At 48.2% G+C, this 25,081-nt stretch overlaps 4 protein-coding genes across 4 annotated transcripts; 3 read left to right on the forward strand and 1 right to left on the reverse strand.

The window, feature by feature from the left end:
- Positions 1–10,532: 10,532 nt before the first annotated feature.
- LACBIDRAFT_329471 (uncharacterized protein) lies at positions 10,533–12,239 on the forward strand (the record flags this gene model as incomplete). The annotated part of the gene is made up of 6 exons (XM_001883486.1): positions 10,533–10,716; positions 10,976–11,046; positions 11,162–11,189; positions 11,365–11,469; positions 11,513–11,777; positions 11,828–12,239. 6 exons carry the CDS (start codon positions 10,533–10,535, stop codon positions 12,237–12,239), a joined length of 1,065 nt encoding a protein of 354 aa, XP_001883521.1.
- A 232-nt stretch (positions 12,240–12,471) lies between these two features.
- LACBIDRAFT_251629 (uncharacterized protein) lies at positions 12,472–13,958 on the forward strand (the record flags this gene model as incomplete). Its single annotated transcript, XM_001883487.1, has 7 exons — positions 12,472–12,591; positions 12,651–12,825; positions 12,884–12,957; positions 13,019–13,288; positions 13,384–13,575; positions 13,668–13,819; positions 13,856–13,958. 7 exons carry the CDS (start codon positions 12,472–12,474, stop codon positions 13,956–13,958), a joined length of 1,086 nt encoding a protein of 361 aa, XP_001883522.1.
- A 601-nt stretch (positions 13,959–14,559) lies between these two features.
- LACBIDRAFT_148963 (uncharacterized protein) lies at positions 14,560–14,892 on the forward strand (the record flags this gene model as incomplete). Its single annotated transcript, XM_001883488.2, has 2 exons — positions 14,560–14,693; positions 14,745–14,892. Coding segments are annotated over 2 exons (282 nt in total), but the record flags the coding sequence as incomplete, so codon positions are not given.
- A 7,179-nt stretch (positions 14,893–22,071) lies between these two features.
- LACBIDRAFT_302677 (uncharacterized protein) lies at positions 22,072–24,730 on the reverse strand (the record flags this gene model as incomplete). The annotated part of the gene is made up of 7 exons (XM_001883580.1): positions 22,072–22,090; positions 22,140–22,570; positions 22,627–23,278; positions 23,337–23,840; positions 23,891–24,019; positions 24,075–24,454; positions 24,503–24,730. 7 exons carry the CDS (start codon positions 24,728–24,730, stop codon positions 22,072–22,074), a joined length of 2,343 nt encoding a protein of 780 aa, XP_001883615.1.
- Positions 24,731–25,081: the final 351 nt, after the last annotated feature.

Consider the following 25,081-nt stretch of genomic DNA (forward strand, 5'->3'; position numbering starts at 1 on the left):
TTGAATACTGCTTTCAACGTTTCACCGAACGGAACCACTCCGACTCCTTAAAACCCAGGAATGGCAGCGCCCAGCTCTGTCCGGATTCACGTCCGTTCGAGTTTGCATCGCAGGGGTATTCCTGCGGCATCCCAGAGACAGGTGCTTCGAACGTGTAGAAGTTGGGTTATGAAGCGAAGCGTCATTTCCTGCTCACCGGTGCTCTTCGATGGTGCAAACGCTCTCTGGCCGTGGATACTTTGAATGCCTGAAACCGGGGCAAAGCCGTTAACTGTACACTAACAAAGTCTCGTTGTGAACTTGCTGGCCCAAGTGGTAGCAACCCCGTCCAAGGAGAGGAAAGGCAAGTATACAATCACATCTTGGGGTTGTGCGGCGTAGTTCTGATAATTCTCTGGGGATAGCTTTCTGTTGGACGATAGAACGACTCACTAGCCGTGATGGCAATGAACAAAAGGACGAACATACTTTGGTAAGGACAATGTCAGGTGTGTCATTCGATGCGGATGTACATTGCTTACTTTGATGTAGCCTATGCCCTGATGGTGGGGAGCATACTCAAGATCGAAGATACATCTTCTGGAAACGAGTGAACGTGGACACGTACACGGACATCGCGATTCACGGACAAATGAGTAGAGGGTGTGAGACGGGAAGATGGGGGAGAACAGTGAAAGGATGGCTGGGGCGATTCTTGGCTGAGACGGGGATGGTACATCACGATAGAATTGTAGCTGATAATCGTACCAAGTAGGATTTAGTCTCATACTGTTCATGTTACAGCTGCCTGTTCAACCTTCCAAGCCTCCAGTTACCGCAGTTCGAGTCCCCTACGTGGTCAATGAAGGGGAACGACGTGGCGCAAAGAAGCCCGTTGCCGAGGCGACTTGTCTGTGCTAAGTGGTGAACTCATGCCACTCCTGGAGCTCAAATGGCGACTCGGAGGGGCATTCACCTAGACTGTAACAAAACTTCGGAAATTTAACCTGGAGTTTGTACTCACCCGCCGTTTGGACAATGCAACTTAATGTTCAGATCTGGCAACAAACATGCGCACTTTCACGGTCGTCGTGGGCAGATTGAGGCTTGAAAAGCTCAGTTGGGGAGCCAATGACGTGTGTATATATTGGAAATTGAGTCAAGGGAATAAAGTTGCGACGGAAGAACGAAAAGCTGGGAGAAGCTCGGAGTCAGTGACGTCACTCGAGTGACTGACCCAGCATAACCAAACAATACACCGCCCACTGCGGCACTTATCTTGATTCTTCACCACCACCATCTCAGGCATCCCAGCGACAAATGTCACCTTCCAATGTTGAATTCCAAGCCGCGGAGGATATAGAAAGACAACAGGAACGAGCACGCAAAGTTCGAAGGCTCACCAAGCGTTTTCGCGTCCTCATCATTGGCCGCGCCAATGCGGGGAAGACAACCATCCTCCAGCGAGTTTGCAATACAACAGAACAGCCGAAAATTTTCAGTCGGGATGGTCATGAGGTATTCCATGCTGTAAACCTCAACGTCTATCATTGTTGATGTGAAAAAGATTGACTCGTCCAAGCTCGATCCAACTGCACAGGTAACGTGGATCTACACTCTCTATTACATTTCACTGAAAGTGTGACAGAGAGGGGAGCATGATATTGAGAATGAAATGATATTTGAGAGCAATACAGCATTTGTCTTTCATGACTCACGTGGCTTTGAAGCAGGCAGAACATCTGAGCTGGATAAAGTCAAGGAGTTTCTGCAAAAATGTTCAACCAACAAACAGCTCAAGGATCATCTGCATGTGATTTGGTGAGTGACTGAGTTGTGACATTAAAGTGCATCTGAATACACCCTGTGTAGGTACTGCATCCCAATTAATGATGAAGCCAGACCATTTACAAGAGCAGAGTTAACTTTCTTTGATGAGTGTGGGACTGGTAGAGGTGTGTAAACTATTGATAATCTCATGAATTTCACCTTTCCTTTTTGTGCACAGTTCCTGTTATTGTCCTGTTTACAAAAGCAGATATGCTTGATGCTCAAACCATCAAACACCTGGTTGATACTGGAATGGATGTTGAAGATGCTGCAAATAAAGCTCCAGAAGAGTCAGTTGCCAGGTTTGAAGAGAAATTTGGCAAGCAACTCTTCAAGAGAAAGTATCCTCCCAAGGATCATGTGTATTTTCGAGGTATAACAAATTCATTTACTCATTGACAATAGATTAATTGCATTTGACAGATATGCAAAATCCCACAAGTGACTGCAGTGAACTGCTGAGGAAGACAGCAGCCACCTTTTCAGATGATACACTGTTACAGCTGTTTCTTACAGTGCAGCAAAATAATGTGGCTCTGTCAATTGAATATGCAATTAAAAGGTAGTTGCTTCATTTTGAATTATATGCTGGTAAATTGCTGATTATCTAGAATAACAGAGCTGTCTTTCCAGATTGGAAGTTATTCAAAGAAAAGAGGGAGTGGAGGAAGATGGTTGAGAAGATACTGAATTATTTTCCACATGTGGTATGTGGACCTTACTTGACTGTACAGTGGTAGAACAAAATAATATATATGAACAGGTGGTAAGCCAACATCCAGTGGGCCTCAAGTAGATGCTAATGGGATCATGCTTTTGTTATAACAGTGGGTGAGTCAGGATCTAGCTGGCCTTTCCTGCTTGTTGCTGACAAGACCATGCCTTGGGTTATAAACAGTGGGTGAGTCAGGATCTGACCGGCCCTTCCTGCTTGTTGCTGACAAGAGCATGCTCTGGGTTTTGAACAGGATGTGAGTCAGGATCTGGCTGGCCCTTCCTGCTTGTTGCTGACAAGAGCATGGTCTGGGTTTTGAACAGCATGTCAGTCAGGATCTGGCTGGCCCTTCCTGCTTGTTGCTGACAACAGCATGCTCTGGGTTTTGAACAGGATGTAAGTCAGGATCTGGCTGGCCCTTCCTGCTTGTTGCTGACAAGAGCATGGTCTGGGTTTTGAACAGTATGTAAGTTAGGATCTGGCTGGCCCTTCCTGCTTGTTGCTGACAAGAGCATGCTCTGGGTTTTGAACAGGCTGTAAGTCAGGATCTGGCTGGCCCTTCCTGCTTGTTGCTGACAAGAGCATGCTCTTGGTTTTGAACAGGCTGTAAGTCAGGGGATCTGGCTGGCCCTTCCTGCTTGTTGCTGACAAGAGCATGCTCTGGGTTTTGAACAGGCTGTAAGTCAGGGATCTGGCTGGCCCTTCCTGCTTGTTGCTGACAAGAGCATGCTCTGGGTTTTGAACAGTATGTAAGTCAGGATCTGGCTGGCCCTTCCTGCTTGTTGCTGACAAGATCATCCTCTGGGTTTTGAACATATGTAAGTCAGGATCTGGCTGGCCCTTCCTGCTTGTTGCTGACAAGAGCATGCTCTGGGTTTTGAACAGGCTGTAAGTCAGGATCTGGCTGGCCCTTCCTGCTTGTTGCTGACAAGAGCATGCTCTGGGTTTTGAACAGAATGTAAGTCAGGATCTGGCTGGCCCTTCCTGCTTGTTGCTGACAAGAGCATGCTCTGGGTTTTGAACAGGCTGTAAGTCAGGATCTGGCTGGCCCTTCCTGCTTGTTGCTGACAAGAGCATGCTCTGGGTTTTGAACAGCATGTAAGTCAGGATCTGGCTGGCCCTTCCTGCTTGTTGCTGACAAGAGCATGCTCTGGGTTTTGAACAGGATGTAAGTCAGGATCTGGCTGGCCCTTCCTGCTTGTTGCTGACAAGAGCATGCTCTGGGTTTTGAACAGGCTGTAAGTCAGGATCTGGCTGGCCCTTCCTGCTTGTTGCTGACAAGAGCATGCTCTGGGTTTTGAACAGAATGTAAGTTAGGATCTGACTGGCCCTTCCTGCTTGTTGTTGACAAGAGCATGCTCTGGGTTTTGAATAGGCTGTAAGTCATGATCTGGCTGGCCCTTCCTGCTTGTTGCTGACAAGAGCATGCTCTGGGTTTTGAACAGGATGTAAGTTAGGATCTGGCTGGCCCTTTCTGCATGTTGCTGACAAGAGCATGCTCTGGGTCTTGAACAGGATGTAAGCCAGGATCTGGCTGGCCCTTCTTGCTTGTTGCTGACAAGAGCATGCTCTTGGTTTTGAACAGACTGTAAGTCAGGATCTGGCTGGCCCTTCCTACTTGTTGCTGACAAGAGCATGCTCTGGGTTTTGAACAGGCTGTAAGTCAGGATCTGGCTGGCCCTTTCTGCTTGTTGCTGACAAGAGCATGCTCTGGGTTTTGAACAGAATGTAAGTCAGGATCTGACTGGCCCTTCCTGCTTGTTGCTGACAAGAGCATGCTCTTGGTTTTGAACAGCCTGTAAGTTGGGGGATCTGGCTGGCCCTTCCTGCTTGTTGCTGACAAGAGCATGCTCTGGGTTTTGAACAGTATGTAAGTCAGGATCTGGCTGGCCCTTCCTGCTTGTTGCTGACAAGAGTATGCTCTTGGTTTTAAACAGCAAGTAAGTCAGGATCTGGCTGGCTCTTCTTGCTTGTTGCTGACAAGAGCATGCTCTGGGTTTTGAACAGTATGTAAGTCAAGATCTGGCTGGCCCTTCCTGCTTGTTGCTGACAAGAGCATGCTCTGGGTTTTGAATGGTATGTAAGTCAGGATCTGGCTGGCCCTTCTTGCTTGTTGCTGACCAGAGCATGCCATGGGTTTTGAACAGGATGTAAGTCACCATCCAACTGTTCTTCTCTACTTGTTGTTGATAAGAGGGTGGCCTGTGTTTTAAATAGAAGGTAAGTCTCAGCTTTCTTCTCTTTTCATTTTGCTAAGAAATGATGAGATTGTGAGTTCAGTTCTACAATTTTAGAAAAACACTTATGAAACTCCACTTGTTCAAATAGACAGTGAGTATTTTATTGTTTCTTCCAATATTTTTATAAAAACCAGTATTGACTCAACCAATTACTATTTTTAGGCAAAGGATGTCCTCAATCATACAGACTGGTCCTTGGTAAACCTTCACTAGCTTCACTGTGTAAATGCTATTCATTATTCTGACCACCACATAATTCTATCCAGATTCACAATACCAAATCCTTCAAGGACATTGCCTTTCTATGTATTGGTGTGTCTACTCTTATTTATGACCACTCTATCATAACTACTATTTTACTGCTCAGTGACTGCTATCATTGCAGAGCACTCTTTTTTTCTGTGGAAACAGAAACCTTCAGATTCCCCTGCCCCCTACAAATTAGCCATGCAAAAGTTCAACTTGTCTATTGACATGGCAAAAATCAAAACTGCCATCAAGGAGGCCTCTCAGCTTAAAACCGAGGAACAAAAGAAACAGGCTCTTGTAAAGATTGCTATGGACAATCGTCTTCGTGAGTATCAATATTCCAAGTCTTCCAAGGTCTTCTCATTTATTTGATTTTAGCTTTATAAAAGTTTCAGCCCACCTTCCCAGAATTTCATAAATGCAGCACATGTCTCTAGTTACTACCCATTATGATGCACCTTTTGCCTTGTTGTTCCCAAAAAAACAGATTGTGTAATTTGAGCAAAAGAAAGTCAAGGATGGTATTTTTTTTTTCAAAGTCCACAAGCTTTTCATGTTCTCAAGCTTCCACGGCTTGAGGGTGCCCTTGAGGCCTTGAGTTGTCTTCACAGTGTATGTGTATGGGAGTTCAATGAGTTGTTAGAGGGGGGTGAGATGACATATGATTTATGCATTCTCCAAAGTCTGTCAGAAAAACACGAAAGATACAGATACATATTCCAAATTGCAACGTATTCAAAAAGAAAGAGGAGCTCTAAGTACCAACAGCGGTAAAAAAAAGTACAGGTAAAAGAAACGATGGCTTAGCAATGAGGGAGGACTAGGGGTACCAGATTAAGTCAGAGGACAAAGGGGAGAGCAGCATCAAACTCAAAAAGACATAGTCGAGTCAACCTGAATAGTTGGCACGATGCTCGCAATCAACTTGAGGCAAACAACCAGATAAAAGTCAACCCTCATTCCCTCCACCTCCTCTTCCTCAGCCCCAACTTGCAACTGTTGAATGTCCTTGGCACTCCCAGACGACTTTCGGCTGAATGGCCATTTCTTCTCTTTCTTAGGGGTGTCCTTGCCTGACGAAGAAGAGGATTTACCATGCTGCGCGAGCTGTTCCTCGACGACACTGTTGTTCATCCTTTCTATCACTTTCTTCATGACGCTGGCATGTTTGCATGGATGCATGGAGGCGGCTTGGAGAGAGGCGGAGTGGATGAATGGTTCAATCGTTACTGTTTTCTGGGTATAGTCTGCTGAGATGTCTTGGAAGATTTGGGAGGGGGTTAGTGGGGTGTGGTTCTGTTGTTTCCGTTAGTTAGCATAGAAAAGAGAATGGGGACAAAGGGTAAAGGCGAACCTCGTCGTAGCCGATCAGCCAAATGCATGGGGTCTGGTAATACTTGTCGTATGTGATCATCACATCGTACGTGCGGACTTGAAGCAGATTGCCCTTTGCGACTTCCGCGTTAGCGCTACAAAGAGATCATCAGTGCGCTTCAAATTTCAGCAGCCTCAATGACAAAACATACCTAGCATCAACCCCGGCAGCAGCAGGTATAACGGCCGTCTTAGGCGCCGTAGCCGTAGCCTCATCATCCCCTTCCTCCAAATCATCCTCCTCCATATCAGGGATATCGTCCAAATCAGGCGTCTCCGGCCCAACACCCTCACCCCCAGCACCCAACGACACGCCCCCCAAGCCCCTCACAATCCTCTCCTCATCCTCATGTGGCCCATCCCCATCCAAATCAGGGATATCCGCAATCTCACCCAGGTTCGTTGCAGAATCCGTTCGATGCGCCTGCCGACCCATGTGTGTCTCGACCCACTCATCGCCATCTGCGGAGGGGGAAGAGGAATCAGTGAAGGAGAGGAGACGCTCAGCGTCCTCGTCTGCATCTGTGTAGGCTAGGGAGGTGGCATGCCAGAGGCAGGGGATGCCACGCGTTACTAGGTATTGTTTGTCTTGTGGGAGGAAGTCACGGGATTTGGATGTGTCTCCTTTTTCCCTGTTTACAAGTCACTCAATCTTCACATAGAAAGGAGGAGGAAGGAAGGAAATGGAGAAGGAATGCGCTTACCATGTCCATACGGGGAACTTGTACACCAAAAAGGCACCTGCAGCGATGAATTCCTCTGTTGTTCATTTCACGGTGAGCAAAAAGGAACGTGATAGATGATCGTGAAACGTACCAGGTGTAATACGACCGTGTTCTTTGAATTTGCTCTCTTTGAGAACCTAATAGATGGGTTTGACAGTGAGATGATGCCCAGATCGCGGATAATAAGGCTCACTGGGCTTAGGTACTCGCGCACGGCAAACAGGCTGGACTGGATGATATTATGGTTAGGATGGTGGAGGCGAACGACACGGTTATGGACTTGGAGGTTGATAACCCCAATGGATTCGATTTCATCACGAGGATCCAGTACTCAGTGTCAAGTGACGCTTAGTGATTGTCACGGGTTTTCCAACCCGTGCGGGTTGCGGGTAAGGGTACATGTGGGTATGGGTATGGGTTGGACATTCTGTACCCTTGCTGTACCCATACCCATAGCAGGGGTTTGTGGGTTACCCGCACGTATACCCCCCAAAAAAAGCTCATTCAGACAATTGGTGACAAACACGATGTCACACGTTATTACATATCTTCTTGCAACCACATCAATGATTCCCCAGTCCCGCCCTCATCGATGCATCCTCCACCCCGCGCAGGCCTCGCCTCACACACCTCATAGCAGCAAAGAACCACCACTATTGCGACACGACACCCAACATTCTTGTCATGTGCACCTTCTCTCGGGCTCTTCCACAGCCCCCTCGTTTACCGTTAACCCCAGCATTCATCTCGTCGACACCTTCCGTAGGCGTCGACATGACACATCATGCATTGACGTTCGGTAAACGACCTCTCGGTGCTTGTATGGGTGGCCCATCGCTGCCTAGCCATGCACACCGTCAGAGACCAGAGAACTGTGAGGGAAAGGACGAGCTTGTGAAGGTGAAGATGTAGGGAGGCCTGAAAGCGAGATCGTACGCCCGAAATGACGAAGAAGACAAGAATCTACAACTCCCGGATCCAACACTCGCGCGGAGCCTCAGATTACGCGCAGAAGGGCTCAAAAAAGTCGTCACATCCATCATCCATGCTCGAACACCCCCCTCTGATCCATCCGATCGACGACGACGACATCACTGCACCACCAAGTTCACCCAAGCTCAAAACCTCCAAGCATCCGCATACTTTACCAAATGCGGTTTGATATCGGAAAGAGGGGTTTCCAGAGGACGAGAAGAGGTGTGCATCTCCGGTACGCATCCTTTTCCTTTCTCTTCTACCTTATACCAACTACAGTAGAAGTTCTCATAACGCATAACGCCGGGAAGGGCCAATTTCCGATGCATTATTAGATTTATGTCAGTGTAGATAGGTGTAACAAAATGTGACCGTGACATATTGTGTGACTCTAGTGTGACTCTCTGCTGGTTCAGCGATGTCTGCCTTGCCTTCACTGTCTCCACCCTCCTCAGTTGGATTTGGAACACCCTCAGGCTTTGAGAGAGGTCTAGAGAGGTCTCCTTGTCTTCATATTTGAGAGAGAGGCATTCCACTTTCTCACTTAAACTCCTCAACTCACATATTCTGATGTCCTCCTCCTTCTTGTCATCAGACTCAAATTCCTTGAACATGTCTGAGACAAATACTTAACATATACTGACAGCAAAATTTCTAGCAAAAGATTGATTAGATAGCACTCAATCATGGTCTCCCCAAGATAAAGGACTTATCTCAAATTTTTTACAAAATAATCACTTAAATTATTGTCAGTGTTGCCTAATTAACCCCAAAATATTCTATCTCATACTGCATATTTGCCCTCAAAATGTTATGCATTATGCGATATGCGAAACCCAAGACTAACCAACATGGGAAGAGCCCAAATGTGATGCTTAATGAGAATTATGCATGCATAGATCATGCACTATGAGAACTTCTACTGTAACACCAAAGGTGCAGATACACCTGATATCTAACGTCCCCACCCCACGCACACCCACCTATTTGGTTCGGAACATCCGCATAGATGATGTCAAGCCATGCATCGTCGTAACCAAACCTCAAGCCACCTCTCTTCCTCGTACAACTATGCATCACCCAACACCTCTTAGCAGACTGAGGCCACCTCTTCCACCCTCTTCTCTGTGTCCCCACGTAATCATTTCCCAAATCACCATTTCCCCCGGCTCCACATTTGCCTTCCCCACCCCGCCTCATCGCCGCCCTCTCCTGCCTGCGGCATGATGCCCTTCCTCAAAACGACGTGAAAATCTCGGTGAAAGATTATGCTGTGATATGGCAGCACACCCTCTCTATCGATGGGCAGCACTCGGAGCATTCACGCCCACCGATTTCGTGACATCAAGCCACACCTCGTCATTCTTGAGGGAGTTTGGAAGCGCATCGGAGACGTTGAGCTCTGTCCGCCTTAGGGACATCCAGAGAGACGACCTTAAGCCCTTCTAATGACCACACAGCATGACAACACAACACTGCCGCCGAGGACTGGTGCTCCAGATGAGGCGAGACGACGACGGCGAGGAGGGTTGGTTAGAGGAGACACAAATGACATTAAACCCTTCCCCCTTCCTCACCGTGATTTTCTTAGTCTGCCCACCATTATTACATGTATATCAGTTTATCCACTTATAGTCAGCTTGTTTGGTAGTTACTTATTGTACTAGGTGCCCTAACGGTGGTGCCAAACCCGTAAGACCCACCAAACCCGCCAAACCCACGTAAAACCCGTACCCTTACCCACAGAAACCCCTACCCGTGGTTGAGGGTATGGGTTTTCATGGGTAGGGGTACGGGTATGGCTGAAAGTACCCGGGGGTTACCTGTGACAATGCCTAGTGACGCTCCATTTATCTGACTATTGTGTTGGCCGAAGCAGTGGGTAATTCCATCGTCTGAAACTGTTGCGTCGTTCAGAGCTGGTTCAGAGTTGGTTCAGAGTCAGGCTCCTAACCACCCGTCGTTGCTTGTTCGTTCCAGTCCTTGTAATAGGCTTGATCCCATTGCGGGGAATTTCCGAATCTTTTGAAATAAACAGGAGCAAATCTAAACCTAAAACTTGGAAGAACAAGCAACAATGGCTGGCAAACTATGTGTGGGAAAAGATCTTATCTGGTTTCAAAGCAGCCAGAGATCGTGAAAATGACCAGATACCCATCACGTGGACTGGCGCGTCTCGCAAAGTAGTGTAAAATATTTCCTAGTAGCGGCATAAGTACTGCTTTACAATACTCATCTTCATGCCAGAATCCAACACATACATCTTCCCTGACATTTCCTCTCTGACATTAAATGAAATACGCGATGTGAGCTACGGGACTGATCGCTCTCCAGGAGAGCACCGAGTAATTGTCACAATGCTGGCGCTTGACTTTTGAGTTTATGCGCCATCGACTCCATCGAAAAGGCCTCAAACTGAGCGGCTGACGTGTGGCGTGCACTGAAATGCCAGCCGGCATCTTTGCTGGCAAGGACTGTGACTTCTTTTGCAAGAGTCGCAGTGAAGTGGTTGGCAGCATAGTTAGCTGCGAGCTTGTGAAGAGTAGGATGCTGGAAAACAATGTCAAGAACAACTTCAACGTTGCAGAAGAACTCACGGCGCGTCGAGCAACTGTCATACACAGGATTTGTGAGTAGAATCTTCAAGAAGTCAACCAGAGAGTCTGTTCCGAGGGCAGTCAGAACGCGATTGACGCTCTCAGTGTTCATTGACGCGAGGAAGTTGATTCAAAGACGAATGCATTCATGGCGACTAGGTACTATAACGCGCACATCATTTAGATAAGAAAGGTTCCCACGCATAGTTTGCCAGCTGTCCTTCGTTGTTCTTCCAAGTTTAAGGTTTTTTTTCTTTGTCTGTGTTTATTTCGGAAGTAGCCGTCCTCCAGTAATGGGACTCAACAGCATCTGGAGATTGGAACGAACAACGAAGGACGGCTGGTTAGGAGCCTGGTTCAGAGTGAGTTTTCGCTCCTCAAACCTCTGCTGACCAATCAAGCTTCAAGGACCCTTCACGCTTCACCATCATGCATCTCATTGAACAGCTCCCTGACCCACAAATCACCCCAGATTAGACGTACCTTCACTCTGTAGTCATTGCTTGTGAGTTCTTCTCAAGCTTTTCACCTCATACGAAGCTAATCATTCTAGTAGAAATAAAGAGAACCGTCCCTGCACCTCAACTCTCAGTCTCTCAGTCGCGACAAATCTTCACCCTAAAAGGGATGTGCATCAGATTGCGGGTTTGTCATATGGAAGGTCCTATGCCCTTTTGTAGCAATTCACCGAAATGACGTGTCCAACAAGAGGGGGAGAACTTGTGCATCTCATCGCCGTCACAGATCCTACTTTCACAAGCAGGACATTGACGTCTTAAGTCGAGGTGAGTGTATTATATCGCTCTCACTTGTCTGTATGCTTACTAGAACAACAGATTGAAGATTACGACGACGGTCATGACACCCAATGGTTCGGACAGTCCAACTTGCTGAGGCCTCATCGACGGGAGCTCCTCATATCTGACTTATCAATAAGGCTGCCAGAAAAGCGCTCCTCGCTGTTCAAGACAGACAGACCGACCCAATTTTGCCCGATGGTTTCCCACCGCCAGCTTCAAATCCAGTGCTCAAAACTACATAGACGTGCGGTGCTGCTTAGCGTGGAATGGAAAAAGCTGGTCTGTGCGATTAGGTGGGTTGAGTGTGATGTACGAACTATGCATACTTACCTTACTTTTCTAGTATGCCTGTTCTTCGAGTTTTGCCAGCAGCGGAGGCGCATGGGAATTTGCTGCTGCAACGGCCCATTGTGCAAATAGGCCACCATTTGCCATCAAGAGGCTGGCTTTGGATTAGCCTGAAAATGATGACGACCTCCCGACCTGTAGAAGCCACAGGAGAAAACGCCTTGGCGTCGATGGTGTCCAACCTCCAGGAGCCGGAAGGGGCAGGGAGAGCCGCTGCTCTCAATCTAGGCTCATGCAGAGCAGCTACGAGGGGGTGGCAAGGAACTCTTTCAGCAACCACATCATGTGCAACATGTGGTCACAGCTTCGAAGGCACCGAAGAACAGTGGTGTTTTTGGACACCAATCACCATCACCATCCCAAATTCCAACAATCCAAGGAACCCGGCGTCTTACATCCTCATCTGACGCCCTCCAAGCCAATTCTATCATAACGATTTTATGTGCGGGTATAATGCTAGTCTCCCCGCCGGTATACGTTATCTCACCGGTCAATTAATCCCCCGACTCTGTATTGACTATCGCTCCACTGTCCCCTTTAAAATTGAATATGCAAAATGAGCAGCAAGCTCAAGGCCCACGTTGAACAATGTGGATCCCCCTTGCTGCTGCCCTGGCTGGGTTGGCTGTTGCCTGGCCCATGACGACGATTCCGACGACCACCACCACAGCACTTAACTTCCAACCTTCAGGTGGTCTCGGAACCAACTCTACACCTCCATTCTATCATCCCCTGAGCGACTTTGATTTCCAGTCCCTCGTACGCCTGGCTTGCTCATCTCATCTCTCGTCCATCCCTACTGATGTTCAATGACACAGAACCTCGCATTGAACCAACAGCTCCTCGAACTCGACCTCTTCCACTTTGGCCTCGCAACGTTCACAGTTCAAGAATTCGAGGACGTACAGATCTTCGAAGTGGATAGATTCCTCATCCAGTTCTTGGCTGACCAAAAAGTGTCGCATGCTACTCTGCTCTCGAACATGATCGGAGGTGGGGTAACCTCGTCCCATAACTCTCAGTAGCATTGAGGCCTAATGTTACGATACAGAACAAGCAGCCAATCAGTGCACTTATCAATTCCCATTCGAAGACGTCCGCGAATTCATCAACTTCAGCCAGCAGGTTCGTCCCTCCCTGCCTTTTCCTCTCTCCCCCTCTTCCTCACCGCCTCCTCCCCCTCTAGATAGCAGCAATAGGCGAATCCGGCATTCTAGGCTTCATCGAACACCTCGACTCACGCGCAGCCGCCCAACTCCTCGCCCAAACACTAACAGCCTCCTCCTGCGAACAAATGATATTCCGCCAATACGAAAGCCTCTTCCCCGTTCCTGTCGACTTTCAAACGGCGATTACCCAGAGTATGATGTGGACGCTGTTGGCGCCGTTTATTATAGATTGTCCAGCTGGGAATCTGCTGATTGAGTTCCAGAATTTTCCGGCGTTGAATGTTGTTGTGCGTTTCCTTTTTTTTCTTTTATCCTTCATCTTTCTTCCCTTCCCCCTCCCCCTCTCCTCCCTCTCCTCCCAATTCACCCATCTTCAAAACAGAACAACCCTGACCCAACACTCTTCGTCAACACCTCCATCCCAGACAACAACACCAACCCCGCCATCACGCATAACCGCTCCATTCCCCTCTCCTTCCCCGGACAACAGGTCAATCTTACTTGGGATTTACCCGGTCAAGCGATAGGCCCCAATAGTAGTTTCGTTACGAATACGACTGCTGGTCCACCTCAGGTGAGGTTTGGTTCTGATTTTGGTTTTGCGTCTTCTTCCATCCATCCATCTTTGAATTATGCGGTGGGACTGACGAATGGAATGTGATATAGTTCGTAGCTTGGATATCGCAACTCAATACCACCTACACCGTCCTCGAAAACATCGTCAATCAGACGGGGACGACGTTCCAGCCGAATGGCACCGTTTTTGGGAATGGGTCTTCGCCTATTGTTAATGCTACTATGCACGTACCCCCCCTTTTGTGGATCGAATCTAGTGACTGATAAACATATCAAAGGTTCATTGTGATAACGGATGAAGATATCTTCGTGACTCCGTTCAACATTTCGTTCATCAATCCGCATATTGTTGCTGGGCCTGCTGTTTATCAGGCTGGTTGAGCTCCGTTGGAGCGCATATCCCTCACCATTGAGCTGTGGATGACTTAGCTTCTACGTAGCTATGGACGACATCTTTTCTTATACGGACAATGTGCCCCTCTCAAGCACAACTTCCTCACTTTTCGTTTGACCTATTATCCTTTCCTTGTAGCACACGACATAGACCATTGACTTGCGACGATCTGATTATCTTATCATGTCTTTACTACGTGTACTTTTACGTGCTATTTACGAACGCCAGGACATTTGCCAGTTTGACAAGCCCTGGGAAAGTGATCAAAGTGTGCAACAATTGTACATGTTTTTGCGTCTCTTGCTTCTCAACAACATGCTCCCGTCATGGCTCTTCAAAAACTTGGGCATCCTACCACCACTACGCAGCCTCATAGTTCCACACCACCCATCCATCTCTTTTCAGCTGCAACCCACAGCTTTTTCAACGGCCAGAAGACTTCCCATACCTCTCGCTCGCAGGCCGTACACCACATCTCTACCACATACAGAGCCAATATCAGAGGATGCCTCTGCCACTTCTTCTTCTTCCTCACCCTCCTCCTCCTCTTCTCCATTAACAACCACCTCTTCCCAACCCCTCCCCGAAAAACTCGAACCCCGACTCTCCATGACATTCACATGTACAGTTGAGGGATGCGGCGAACGCTCAACCCACCAATTCACAAAACGCAGCTATGAGTGCGGTATTGTGTTGGTTGAATGTCCGGGGTGTAAGAATCGGTGGGTTCCTTCTTTTCTTTTGAGATTAGGGTCTGACTCGCAAGAACGTAGACATCTGATAGCGGACCATCTGGGCTGGTTCAAATTCGGCACTGAGGAGGGGAAGAATCCTACGATTGAGGATATACTCCGTTCTAAGGGGGAGAAGGTCCGGAGGGGGACTTTGGGTGCTGGTGGGGTGGTGGAGTACTATGACTGAGTTGAGGAAGTTTTATGTTGGTTCCCCACTGTGCTATGATGAACTACCCACTTACATATTCTATTGGATTGGTTAACTTATAGGCTTGTAATGCGCGCTGAGCTGAATAATTTTAGTAATCTCTGGATAGGCAGGATCTAATTATAGGGTCATATGGCAAGCGCGCGACACACTCTGGACCTGAAGGTCGACGTTGAACAGGAGCGTACTAGTATTCGTCCGCGACTGTCCTTGTCACCCGGCCTCAAGCTACTCAAAGTCACATACCACCCTCGCAAATTGGACTCTTAAGCATAGCGCATCCCCTTCTACCCCAAGGATGTCCTTCAAAGACGGTGCTGCAGCAGCAAGCACCATGATCCTCACTTGACCACATCCCATGAACAGGAGGAACTCTTGTATTCGCCACAAGTTGTCCAAGTTCAGGTGTTTGTGGTCAATGCCAATCAGGGTGGGCTTCATCCAACACTTGAACCCATTGGACCATTTTTTTGCGAGGCATAGTCGCTTGTTCACACGACGAATCCGCTCCAGGTACCTTAACCACGATTGCATGCCCCGCTGCCTCTCCTCCGCGACTGTCTATCATTCATCAGTTCGGCCAACCTAGCCAAAACCCAATACCAACCATCAAGAGCCTCAGCAGATCGACCAGCCCCTCGAGCGTAATCACCGGGCAGGGATTCTGGAAACAACTGTGGACAAATGGCAGCGGACAAAAGCATTCCCCCGTACGAGTGTGACGGGTTTGATCAATTAAGGGTGGTGACGGAAATGACGAGAGGCTGCATGCATCATCCATTAAAGGTTCCCTAGGATATGACCGCATGCCAGCTGGTTTCCCCTCTCCCCCACATCTGTCTGATTTTGGCATCGTTCGTCAGTTCGGCCACCCAAGCAAGAACCGAGTCTCAACCAATGTCAACCTCTACATACAAATTGACCAGCTGCTCCTCGAGCATCATCTCCTAATCATCATACCGGGGCAATATGTTTTGAAAGCCACCGTGAACATTCGTTTGTTGACTGCCAGCACCCTCGCTTCTCGTGGGGTCCTTGGAAGGAGTGTACTCGTCCAGCTTGGCTATCGGGTCACCTATTCCAAGCCTGCCATCGAGGATACCTACAAATCGAGCCTCTCCCCCCAAGGACATAAATGCTTTGAACAGGCACTTTTAGGACGACCGTAACGAAGGTGATTTGGCTATGGAATGAAAATGGAGGCTGCAAGCATTACCTCCCGAGATCTCAGCCGTTGTTGTATCCCAGCCAGATGTCCCTCTCTCCCTCACAGTCTGGCATTGTTCTACGTTCGTCAATTGAGTGCCCTAACCGGAACCGAATCTCAACCATTGGGGGGTTAGCCCATCTTACAACGTCATGTATATCTATATCCAGACAATGAACCACTGCAAGTCCAGGTTTCCAATAAACGTGTCCCTTCGCTCATTCTATCAGGTTGGTGTGATGAATGGTCATGCTCAAACCCTCATTTAGGCCCTCTCCCTTCCCGTTCCACACATCCACTTCCACCGCGGTCCGCATCGCCCACTGGAACGAGGCCACGGGCAGCAGAAACACCCATCATAAACATCTTTCATATATGTTGATGTTGCTCACGGGATAGATAGCAACATCGCTTGGTTGTGCTGGAAAAAGAACATCCAAGTACACAACACACCATTGATGACGTCTTTCACAAAATAGTTTCGTTTTGTTGGGACGATTCTGGACACCGTGATTATAGAGAAACGGAACGTCTATACATTTTCCCTGGTGGGCAAAGGCTATCGGCACTTGGGGCTCTTCATTGCTGTGTTGTTCTGGTAGACGTTGGCTTGGTATCAAGACGTCGTTGATGGGCTGGGATTGTGTTGGTTTTAGCTAACTTATTGACGTAGATATTTCTGGTGATAAATGTAATGTATTTCACACCATTTTGACATGTACATAAAACAAAATTGGAACCCCACCATCACAGTCGAATATGTGTGATCCCGAACCTCTCTACGTTCAACGCCTCCAACCGAGCCCAATCCTCCGTATGACACGCATCAGCGAAAAACCCAATTGCCGCCGTCCTCAGTTGCATGATGGGGCGGCCTTCGGTCCTGGCTAACCACCTAGACTCAACCATATTCGCGACCTTTCCATCCTGGGCTGAAATGCATCCCCACAGCTTGATGGTCGTGAGATTCGGACAGATAATCTCTGATGGGGTATTCTCGACCAGTTGGTCGTCCCCACTGCCCAGAACCTTTTCTGAATAGATGACTGGTGGTGTATACGTCAACAGCCTGAGCACCTCATCCGTCACGTACAGATGCTTTTCGTGATCTTCCGTGATAGACAACGAACCCAATGACTTCGATATCTGCGGATATGCGAGGCACTCCGCTATCTCTTCCGCGGAGATATCGCACTCCTGAATGATGAACTGCTTGATGGTGCAACCTGAACGTAGGAGGAATGCGAGGAAGTGAGATTGTGGCCAGCGGCAGAACATTCCAAGAGCAGTGGGTAAGACCAAGGTAAGACCCCATCCACCTCGGAGAGCGAAAGATCCTTCAGAGCCGGTAGAGTGACTTGGTCAAAGAGAGCTGCCAGGTTACCTGCAGTACTTAGATAGAGACGTTCTAAAGTGTTGTGGACAAATAGGCCATCGTCGTTACCGACCGGATACATGGGAAGAAGGAGTCTCAGTTCCAGGGATTTGAGATGAGGACAGATCGCGAGAAAATTAAGACCCTCGGACATAGAGATGTCGGGGCCCAGCGAGAAGTGTGTGAGCTGCTCCTAGGGAAAGGCGAGCGTCCTGTATGATTCCCGGCTCAGCCAGCTAATGGAATGCAGCCGTGGTGCGAAGACCATCATGGATTTAATGCGGTCCACGTCTTCTTGTGCCCACGAGTAGCAACTTTCGTCCAAGTATACCTCTTCAAGTAAAGGATAAGTGGTGTCCATGGGGAGGGAAGCCAACCTAACATTCCCACGCAATGCACGGTTATACCTCAGACGGACTTTCGGCCATCGAAAGTGATGGGGAATGAAGAGATCAAGCATGGACGCGACTTGTGATTCAAGGTACTCAGAGTTCGTATTGCCGTATAGTATGATGGGCGGGTTCTGATCAGCTCGTGCATGGCTGCTGCGAAAAATTGAATCTCTTTCTTCAATAGAGAAAGAAAGCGCGGAGGAGCCAGAGTGCTCAATCCACTTTTCAACGGTCCGTTTGTCAGGGTAAAACACCCCGTCCCGTATCTCGACCAGTATCAAGGACCATAATTCGGGCATACCGAGTGCAATATTCTTCCAGGAAACACAAACACCAGTCAGAACATTTGGAGAGACGTAAGTTGGGGATCGGAGAAAATGCCTGTCAGAGGCCCAGAGGAGGAATAGGATACGAATGATCTCTGGGGGAACCTTGCGTATGGGCGACAGTTGGTCACAATGGAGATCCGAGTCCAACTGGTCTGAGATGTCTTTACGTTGCTCCAAGAGCCGTCGCAGCTCTAGTTGGCCTTCCTCGATTTCAGGTTTGATTTCGTCGCAAGTTTCGCTGCGATTCCTGAACCTCGTGTTTGAGATCTGCCCCTCCGATCCACCTTGCAGCGATTGCAGATCACATTCTATGTTAAACATTTGTTCGCCAATGTCATCAAGGAGAGCTTCACCTCTGTCGACAGTGCTGCTCAAGGCCGCCAACAGGGTGTCTGCTTCGTTTCACTGCTTCATCATAGTTTTCAAGGCTTTCTGAGCAATTTCCTTCTCAGTCTCGAGTTCGACGATGATTTGCTTGTGGTTATAGCAATACCTTCTAGTCGTGAGGCAGTATAGAGCGCTTGAACGATGGAGTGACACTGGTCACGACCAATTGGTGACTCCCGTAATCAGTGGACTATCTGTTTCTGACAGGGAATAGTCCCACTTCTGCACCACTGAGGGGTATTGTGAGGGTGAGGAATACATTGTGCCTTTCTAACAACTTGAGTAACAGCTTGAAAGGACTGAAGTCAAAACGTGAGGGAAATCATGAGGCAAGCCCTTCATCTTGACTCGCTTGGGGAGCAAAAAGAGTTGACCATGAAGTTGGTTGATTACAGGCTGATGTTAATGAGCTCAAACAGGCGTCTGATATCCCCTTGTTTGCGGGCCGCCGATACAGGTGAGCAAGCAGGAGTATATAGGGTCATGCATGCGAGCATATTCCCAAAATTCCGAATGGAATCCAGCAGTCGCCCAATCAATGATCGCGGTTGCTTTCGAGCCAAAAAATATTCCTTGGGAAGAAGTGGGGGCAACACATTGACACAAATATATTGGCACAAAAATTGTTGATGGTCGACAAAGTCTAACACGCTGGAGAATGCTTGTGAGGCGCCCTCCGGGGTGACCAGGACTCGTTGCGATACGAGTCACCCATTATCGACCCGACGACAACTGGCTTGAAACGCGACGTGACCGTTCGTGTCATCACACAGGTCCCCCACATATTGTCCTCCACCATGAGATATGCAGCCCTTCATCACGGATAAGGGGAATCAACAAGAAATCGCATTTCTGAACCTGATGCTGAGACTAATCCAAAGTCAATGACGCTAGATTTGAGGTCTCATCGTCGAGAGTTACTCGTCAAGCTTTTGTTCCCCAAGGCCAAAGGTGAACTTGAAGTGCCTGTTACCGTCCTCCATCAGAAACTCATGGAAGTCGAAACTCCTGCATGTATAACACCTCTGGCAGAGCCAACAGCTTAGACTGAGGTCAAAGTTCGGCCACCTTGAAGTTCAATTGAAGAAAAGACTTCACCACGAACATTGACGGTAAACTTGCTGGGCTCAAGCTTGGGGGCCCACAACCAATCGTTTTGCTGCGATGCAGCTGTTCGGCGCTTTGGTCGACATGCTTCTAACCCATGCCCGCAGAGGTACAAAATGTATTGTGCGTTTTGACAGGGCAACTTCATTGAATCATGCCGGCGAATTCTGCCAAAAAGTATTAAAAAATGGGGACGTATTAATCAATACACGCACCCTGTGTTCGCTACCCCGTCCAAGCCAGGGTGAAATTCTTCATCAGGATTAAGATGCCAAGTCATGCTCCTCGTCTTGCTTCGCCTGAACCACGTACTCCATATGCGCTCTAACCTGAGCAATTGAGTGCCAGTACTTCTTCTCGTGGAACGTCCAGGCATTCAGCAGCCGTCATCCCTGCTGGTGGGTGTCTCGTACCTCCAAACTTCCGGAAAATAAGGTTGTCTACACCGGGAGGAGAGTACTGGCAGTTTTGAGCTGAGCACGGTCGTCGACTACCACCCATTCATTGGGATTGAACCTGAGCGCTAAGCTGTTGAAGTTTGACATTAATCGCACTTGTTGAGAGAATTCCTTAAAGAATGAAAAGCGTACTGGGATGGAATGAATAAAACGGAATTTGCCTCTGTGGGACTACCATATAGGCAAGCCAGATCCAAGATACTGCTCGCTCCTTTCTTCTCAACGCCTTGATCGGCGAGCACGCGCAACACCGTTTTGCTGAAATTCCACATTCGCAGTGAAGAAGCCTATGGTGGTAGTGAATGGCAGGTGAACGCTGGGTGACGTTCTAGACAACTCAGTCAACAAGCATACAGCAAACACGCCACTCTGGCTCATTCCTCCTCATCATCCACCGTCCAACATGGCCTTGAGTTGCACCACAAAACTTTGAGACAAAGGTACGTCTCTTGAATTTTGAGCTTCTTTCTTACAATGTCAAATTGCTACCCTCAGAGGCCCGTGATGATCAAGTCCTGCTACTAAGGCAGCTAAAGGCCTATTCACAGGCTACCACTCTGGAAACACACACAAGTGTTCTTACACAACCAGTACATCTGTGTAAACCAGAACTCATTGAAGCAAACCTACCATAATCACATGGCCTCGACCCTCCTTCGCACTCCCCCGCCCCTTCAGATCCTAATCCCGCCATCCGAGTTTACATGGCCGACCTAGTGCCAGTCATAATATGGGAACAAATTAAAGCACGCTCGTCGAGATTTCAATGAGGTTTCAACCGCCTCTGCTTCGACACCATGCATCTATTCGAGGAAGTTGTCTCACTAGTGCCTACCACTTTTATGATAAAACATAAGCAGTTGCCTGCACAGTCTTTTCAATCCCCCCAATTGAAATATGATATGAAATGCCTAGGCCATTTCATTGTTTCCTTGGGAGGCTTTTCAATCCTTGCCCTTCGCTTTTTTCATTCTTTTGGGGGAGCATTTCATTTCTTACCCTCAGCATTTTTCATTGTTTCCTTGGGAGCCTTTTCAATCCTTGCCCTTCGCTTTTTTCATTCTTTTGGGGGAGCATTTCATTTCTTACCCTCAGCATTTTTCATTCCTCCCCTCTGCCTTTTTCAATCCTTGCCCTTCGCTTTTTTCATTCTTTTGGGGGAGCATTTCATTTCTTATCCTCAGCATTTTTCATTCCTCCCCTCTGCCTTTTTCAATCCTTGCCCTTCGCTTTTTTCATTCTTTTGGGGGAGCATTTCATTTCTTATCCTCAGCATTTTTCATTCCTCCCCTCTGCCTTTTTCAATCCTTGCCCTTCGCTTTTTTCATTCTTTTGGGGGAGCATTTCATTTCTTACCCTCAGCATTTTTCATTCCTCCCCTCTGCCTTTTTCATTTCTCACCTCCCTTTTTCATTCCCTTTGGGGGAGCATTTCATTTCTTACCCTCAGCATTTTTCATTCCTTCCCTCTGCATTTTTCATTCCACTTGGTGGGAATTTCATTCCTTGCCCTTCGCTTTTTTCATTCTTCTTTTCATTCCTCCCTCTGCATTTTTCATTACACTTGGATTCCTTACCCTGCGCTTTTTTATTCCCTTGGGGGGTGGGGGGGGTTACTATAGTTCCTTACCATCCACACTTTTTATTCCCTTAAGTGGTGGAGATGGCCCCAGGGAAACGACAGAAAGACGAATGCAAACTTGGTACATGTGTGTGTCTCTAAAGCTTCTGCCAAACATGACCAAACACTATCAGACACTCCCGTGGGTTATTGCATTCCTTAATCTATCATCCGTAGAATAAAAAGGAGGGTAGGCAAATGGATCAAATTAAATGTAATAGATAGTATCTATGATGATGGAGAGTTATACTTCGTGACGTGGCACCATTGAACAGATGAAAACTCATCCAGACAGACGACGGCTAGTTATCAATTTGAGCCAATGTAAGACAAAAAACTGACGACGCTTACCTCTTTCGCTGAGCTTCGCCTTCGCCGTCGCCCGTTTCTTCATGCACTCGTTTGATGGGGACTGTAATGGGAGAAATCGGTTTTTTAATCCACTGTTGGATCACCCATGTAAGTTCGTCGACGGTAGACCAGGCCTCGACGTCGTGTTTCGCATTCTGGGCCTTGATCCACCAAGAAAGCGCCATAACGACGATGTAGATGCCCGCCGTACCTCCCTTCCTCATTCCTTGCCAAGTTTCGCCGATCGGAACATCGCGGCTGAACACAATAGATCCTGCGTTATCGCCTTTCCGCCAGTCAGGCTGTAACAATGTCCACCACTCCGTGAAACGTTGGCCGAATTGAGTAGGCTCGACTGGCGGTACAACATCTTTCTTCTTGCTTCGTATCCAGTCGGAGATCTCCTGGGGTCGACACTTCGTGGGCAGCTTCTGTGTACATGTATAAAACGATCAGTTTCAACTTTCGCAAAGAAGAGAAAACTTACGCCGCTTGGCGGACCCCCTTTTTCAAATTCGACGAACTCTGTTACCAGGTTTTGCCAGGCCCTATCCGTTGCGACTCCGCGCAAATATCCGATCATCGGAACGAGCCAGGGTGGCAGATTCACGTCGTTTTGAGGCTTTTGAACCAGAGAGGGCGGATCGCTCATGACCACATCGTCGTTGCCCTTGTTCTGATTCAGTTGTTCGCCACCGACAGCCATAGGTTTGACAGCAAGGCCAATGTCAGTGACAGGAGGTGTGGCCACCGCGCCTGGAGTGTCGTAAGAGGGCGCACTGGCAGGGTGAATCGTAGAAACCGAGGCTGTGGGGTAAGCGTGAGATGGATCGCTCATAACGACATCGTCGTTACCCTTGTCTTGAATTGGTTGTTCGCCATCGACAGTGGTGGGTTTCCTGGCAAGCCCGATGTCAATGATGGGAGGTGTGGCTGGGACAGCGTCTGGAGCATCGTAAGAGGGTGCGCTGGCAGGGACAGAAATTGAGGCTGTGGGAGATGGGGAAGACTGGATATGCGACACCGTTGGAGTCTGCTGAGTGTCGAGAAGAACCGTGCTCAGAGCAGGGTGAGCAGCTGCATCGCTCGTGGCCTGTGGTGCTTCAGCTGTGGTGGGAGCAGGTTCTTTGGTGGAGGCGCTGTACGAAGAGATGTCAACATGATTCGTCACCCGTGGTCACGCCAGTGGCCACTCACCCAATCTTATCTTTGCCTCTCTGTGACTGCCTTCTGACTGCCATCTCATTTCGTACTTGTTTCCCCTTCTTCGTTGCTGGTGTCTTCGATAACTTTTTTTTTGTGAACTCTTCGGGAAGTGGAAACTGCTCGTCTAACTCGGCGAGCCTTTCTTTAATCTCCCTGATATTCTTATCCTTAGTTATCTCGTATTGGCTTTTCCCAGCGACGGCGGCGTTATCTGAGTCATCGCCCGAACCATCAACCTTCTCGTCTGATTGTTCCCACTCTCCAGTTTCCATCTGTCGGTCACTTGGTGCGGGCTCAGGTTTCACAAGGCTCCTCGCGGCACAATCCTCTGCGGCTATCGACGATGTAAGTTTAGCTGTTTCGATCTTGCTCGGGTACTTACAGAACGAAGCGTTAAGGAAGGCCTCGAAAGGCAGAAGAAGCTTTGCATCGTAATCCTTGTCACCGATGAATTTTTCAAACGTCTCCCCAGCTTTAGTTTTGCCGGTATGTGACCTACAGCCATTTGAGTTCCGTGTTACGATGCTCATGGGTAATCAGCTTACAGGTAAGTCATAATCACTCCGTCGTTGTCTGGGGTAGGACCACCCATGAGAATACTAACGTTCCAACCAGTTTGGCTCATCAGTGATTCCCCAATTGTTGTCAAAGTACGAGGAAGCATATCGATTGCCCTGGATGCAAGACAGGTGAGTTTTCTTCTACACTCGACTCAGCGAGAGAACGTACTCCTGAAACTTAGCGTTTTTGACCGCATCCGGTTTGTCTGGGTCTGGGGTGGCTGCTTCGCTTTGACGTCGCTTCCTATATTCCTCACATTCCATCTTAACTTCATCCGTCTCCTTCTCGAACTTTTCTTTGATAAACTCAATCATGATCTGAAACCGGTTTTTGGGACATTTCTCTTCTGGGTGTTCAGTCAGCCACGCGTTCTTGTATGTCAACCATGCCGCGTCGACTTCGGGCTTCCATCTGCTCTCATATGTCAACGCTTGGTAAGCCTGCCAAGGTTGGAGCATTCTTGGCTGTGTCTTCTGTTTAATTTTGAGGATGCCAAGGCTCCCGGGCGCAACATTTCTGGTGTTGTTGGGGAACCAACCAGAGATGCGCTGTTGAGAAAGGTCAGTTGCTATTTCTCTGTTATAATATGTGCTCACCTTCTCATACTTCCCTTGCTTGACTTGTGTTGCGCGCTCTGTAGAACCTGCCTCGTCGACTTCTTGTTGAGTAACTGACGGCATAGGCCACTGTTCGCAGAACTCTTTGATCACGATGGGGAAGAAGTCTTTGGCGGCGGTCTTCTTTTGATTCGCCTCAATGTATCCAGGCTTCCGCTGTTCCAACCATGCCTCTTGTTCATCGGTTGTCCACTTTCGGCGGGTCATATTCAGGGAGTGCGGAATGGTCAGAGTGAGGGATTTATGTCAATTTTGGTGGCCTGATGGTTATATTTGTTGGCTCAGTTTTATTTGTCCCCAACAAATTTTCACTTTTGATTTGCCAGCACAGACGACAGAACTGTACGTCCTCAACATGTTTTCCAGTTTCTATCTCAAATTATTGACAGATATCGCTCCCAAATCAATTCTAACCTTCAAATCGAGTGGCAGCGATGCCACCTCCTCCAATTAACTGGCACACCAAACCAAAGCCCAGCCAGCAACGTCAAGATGGCTCAGAAAGTACCAGTCTCGGAACTTTGCAGCCACCTGGTGCTACCGATGCAGCCATCCCCG

This window comes from Laccaria bicolor, genomic scaffold, assembly GCF_000143565.1.
Source record: "Laccaria bicolor S238N-H82 LACBIscaffold_21 genomic scaffold, whole genome shotgun sequence".
Classification (NCBI taxonomy): Eukaryota; Fungi; Basidiomycota; class Agaricomycetes; order Agaricales; family Hydnangiaceae; genus Laccaria; species Laccaria bicolor.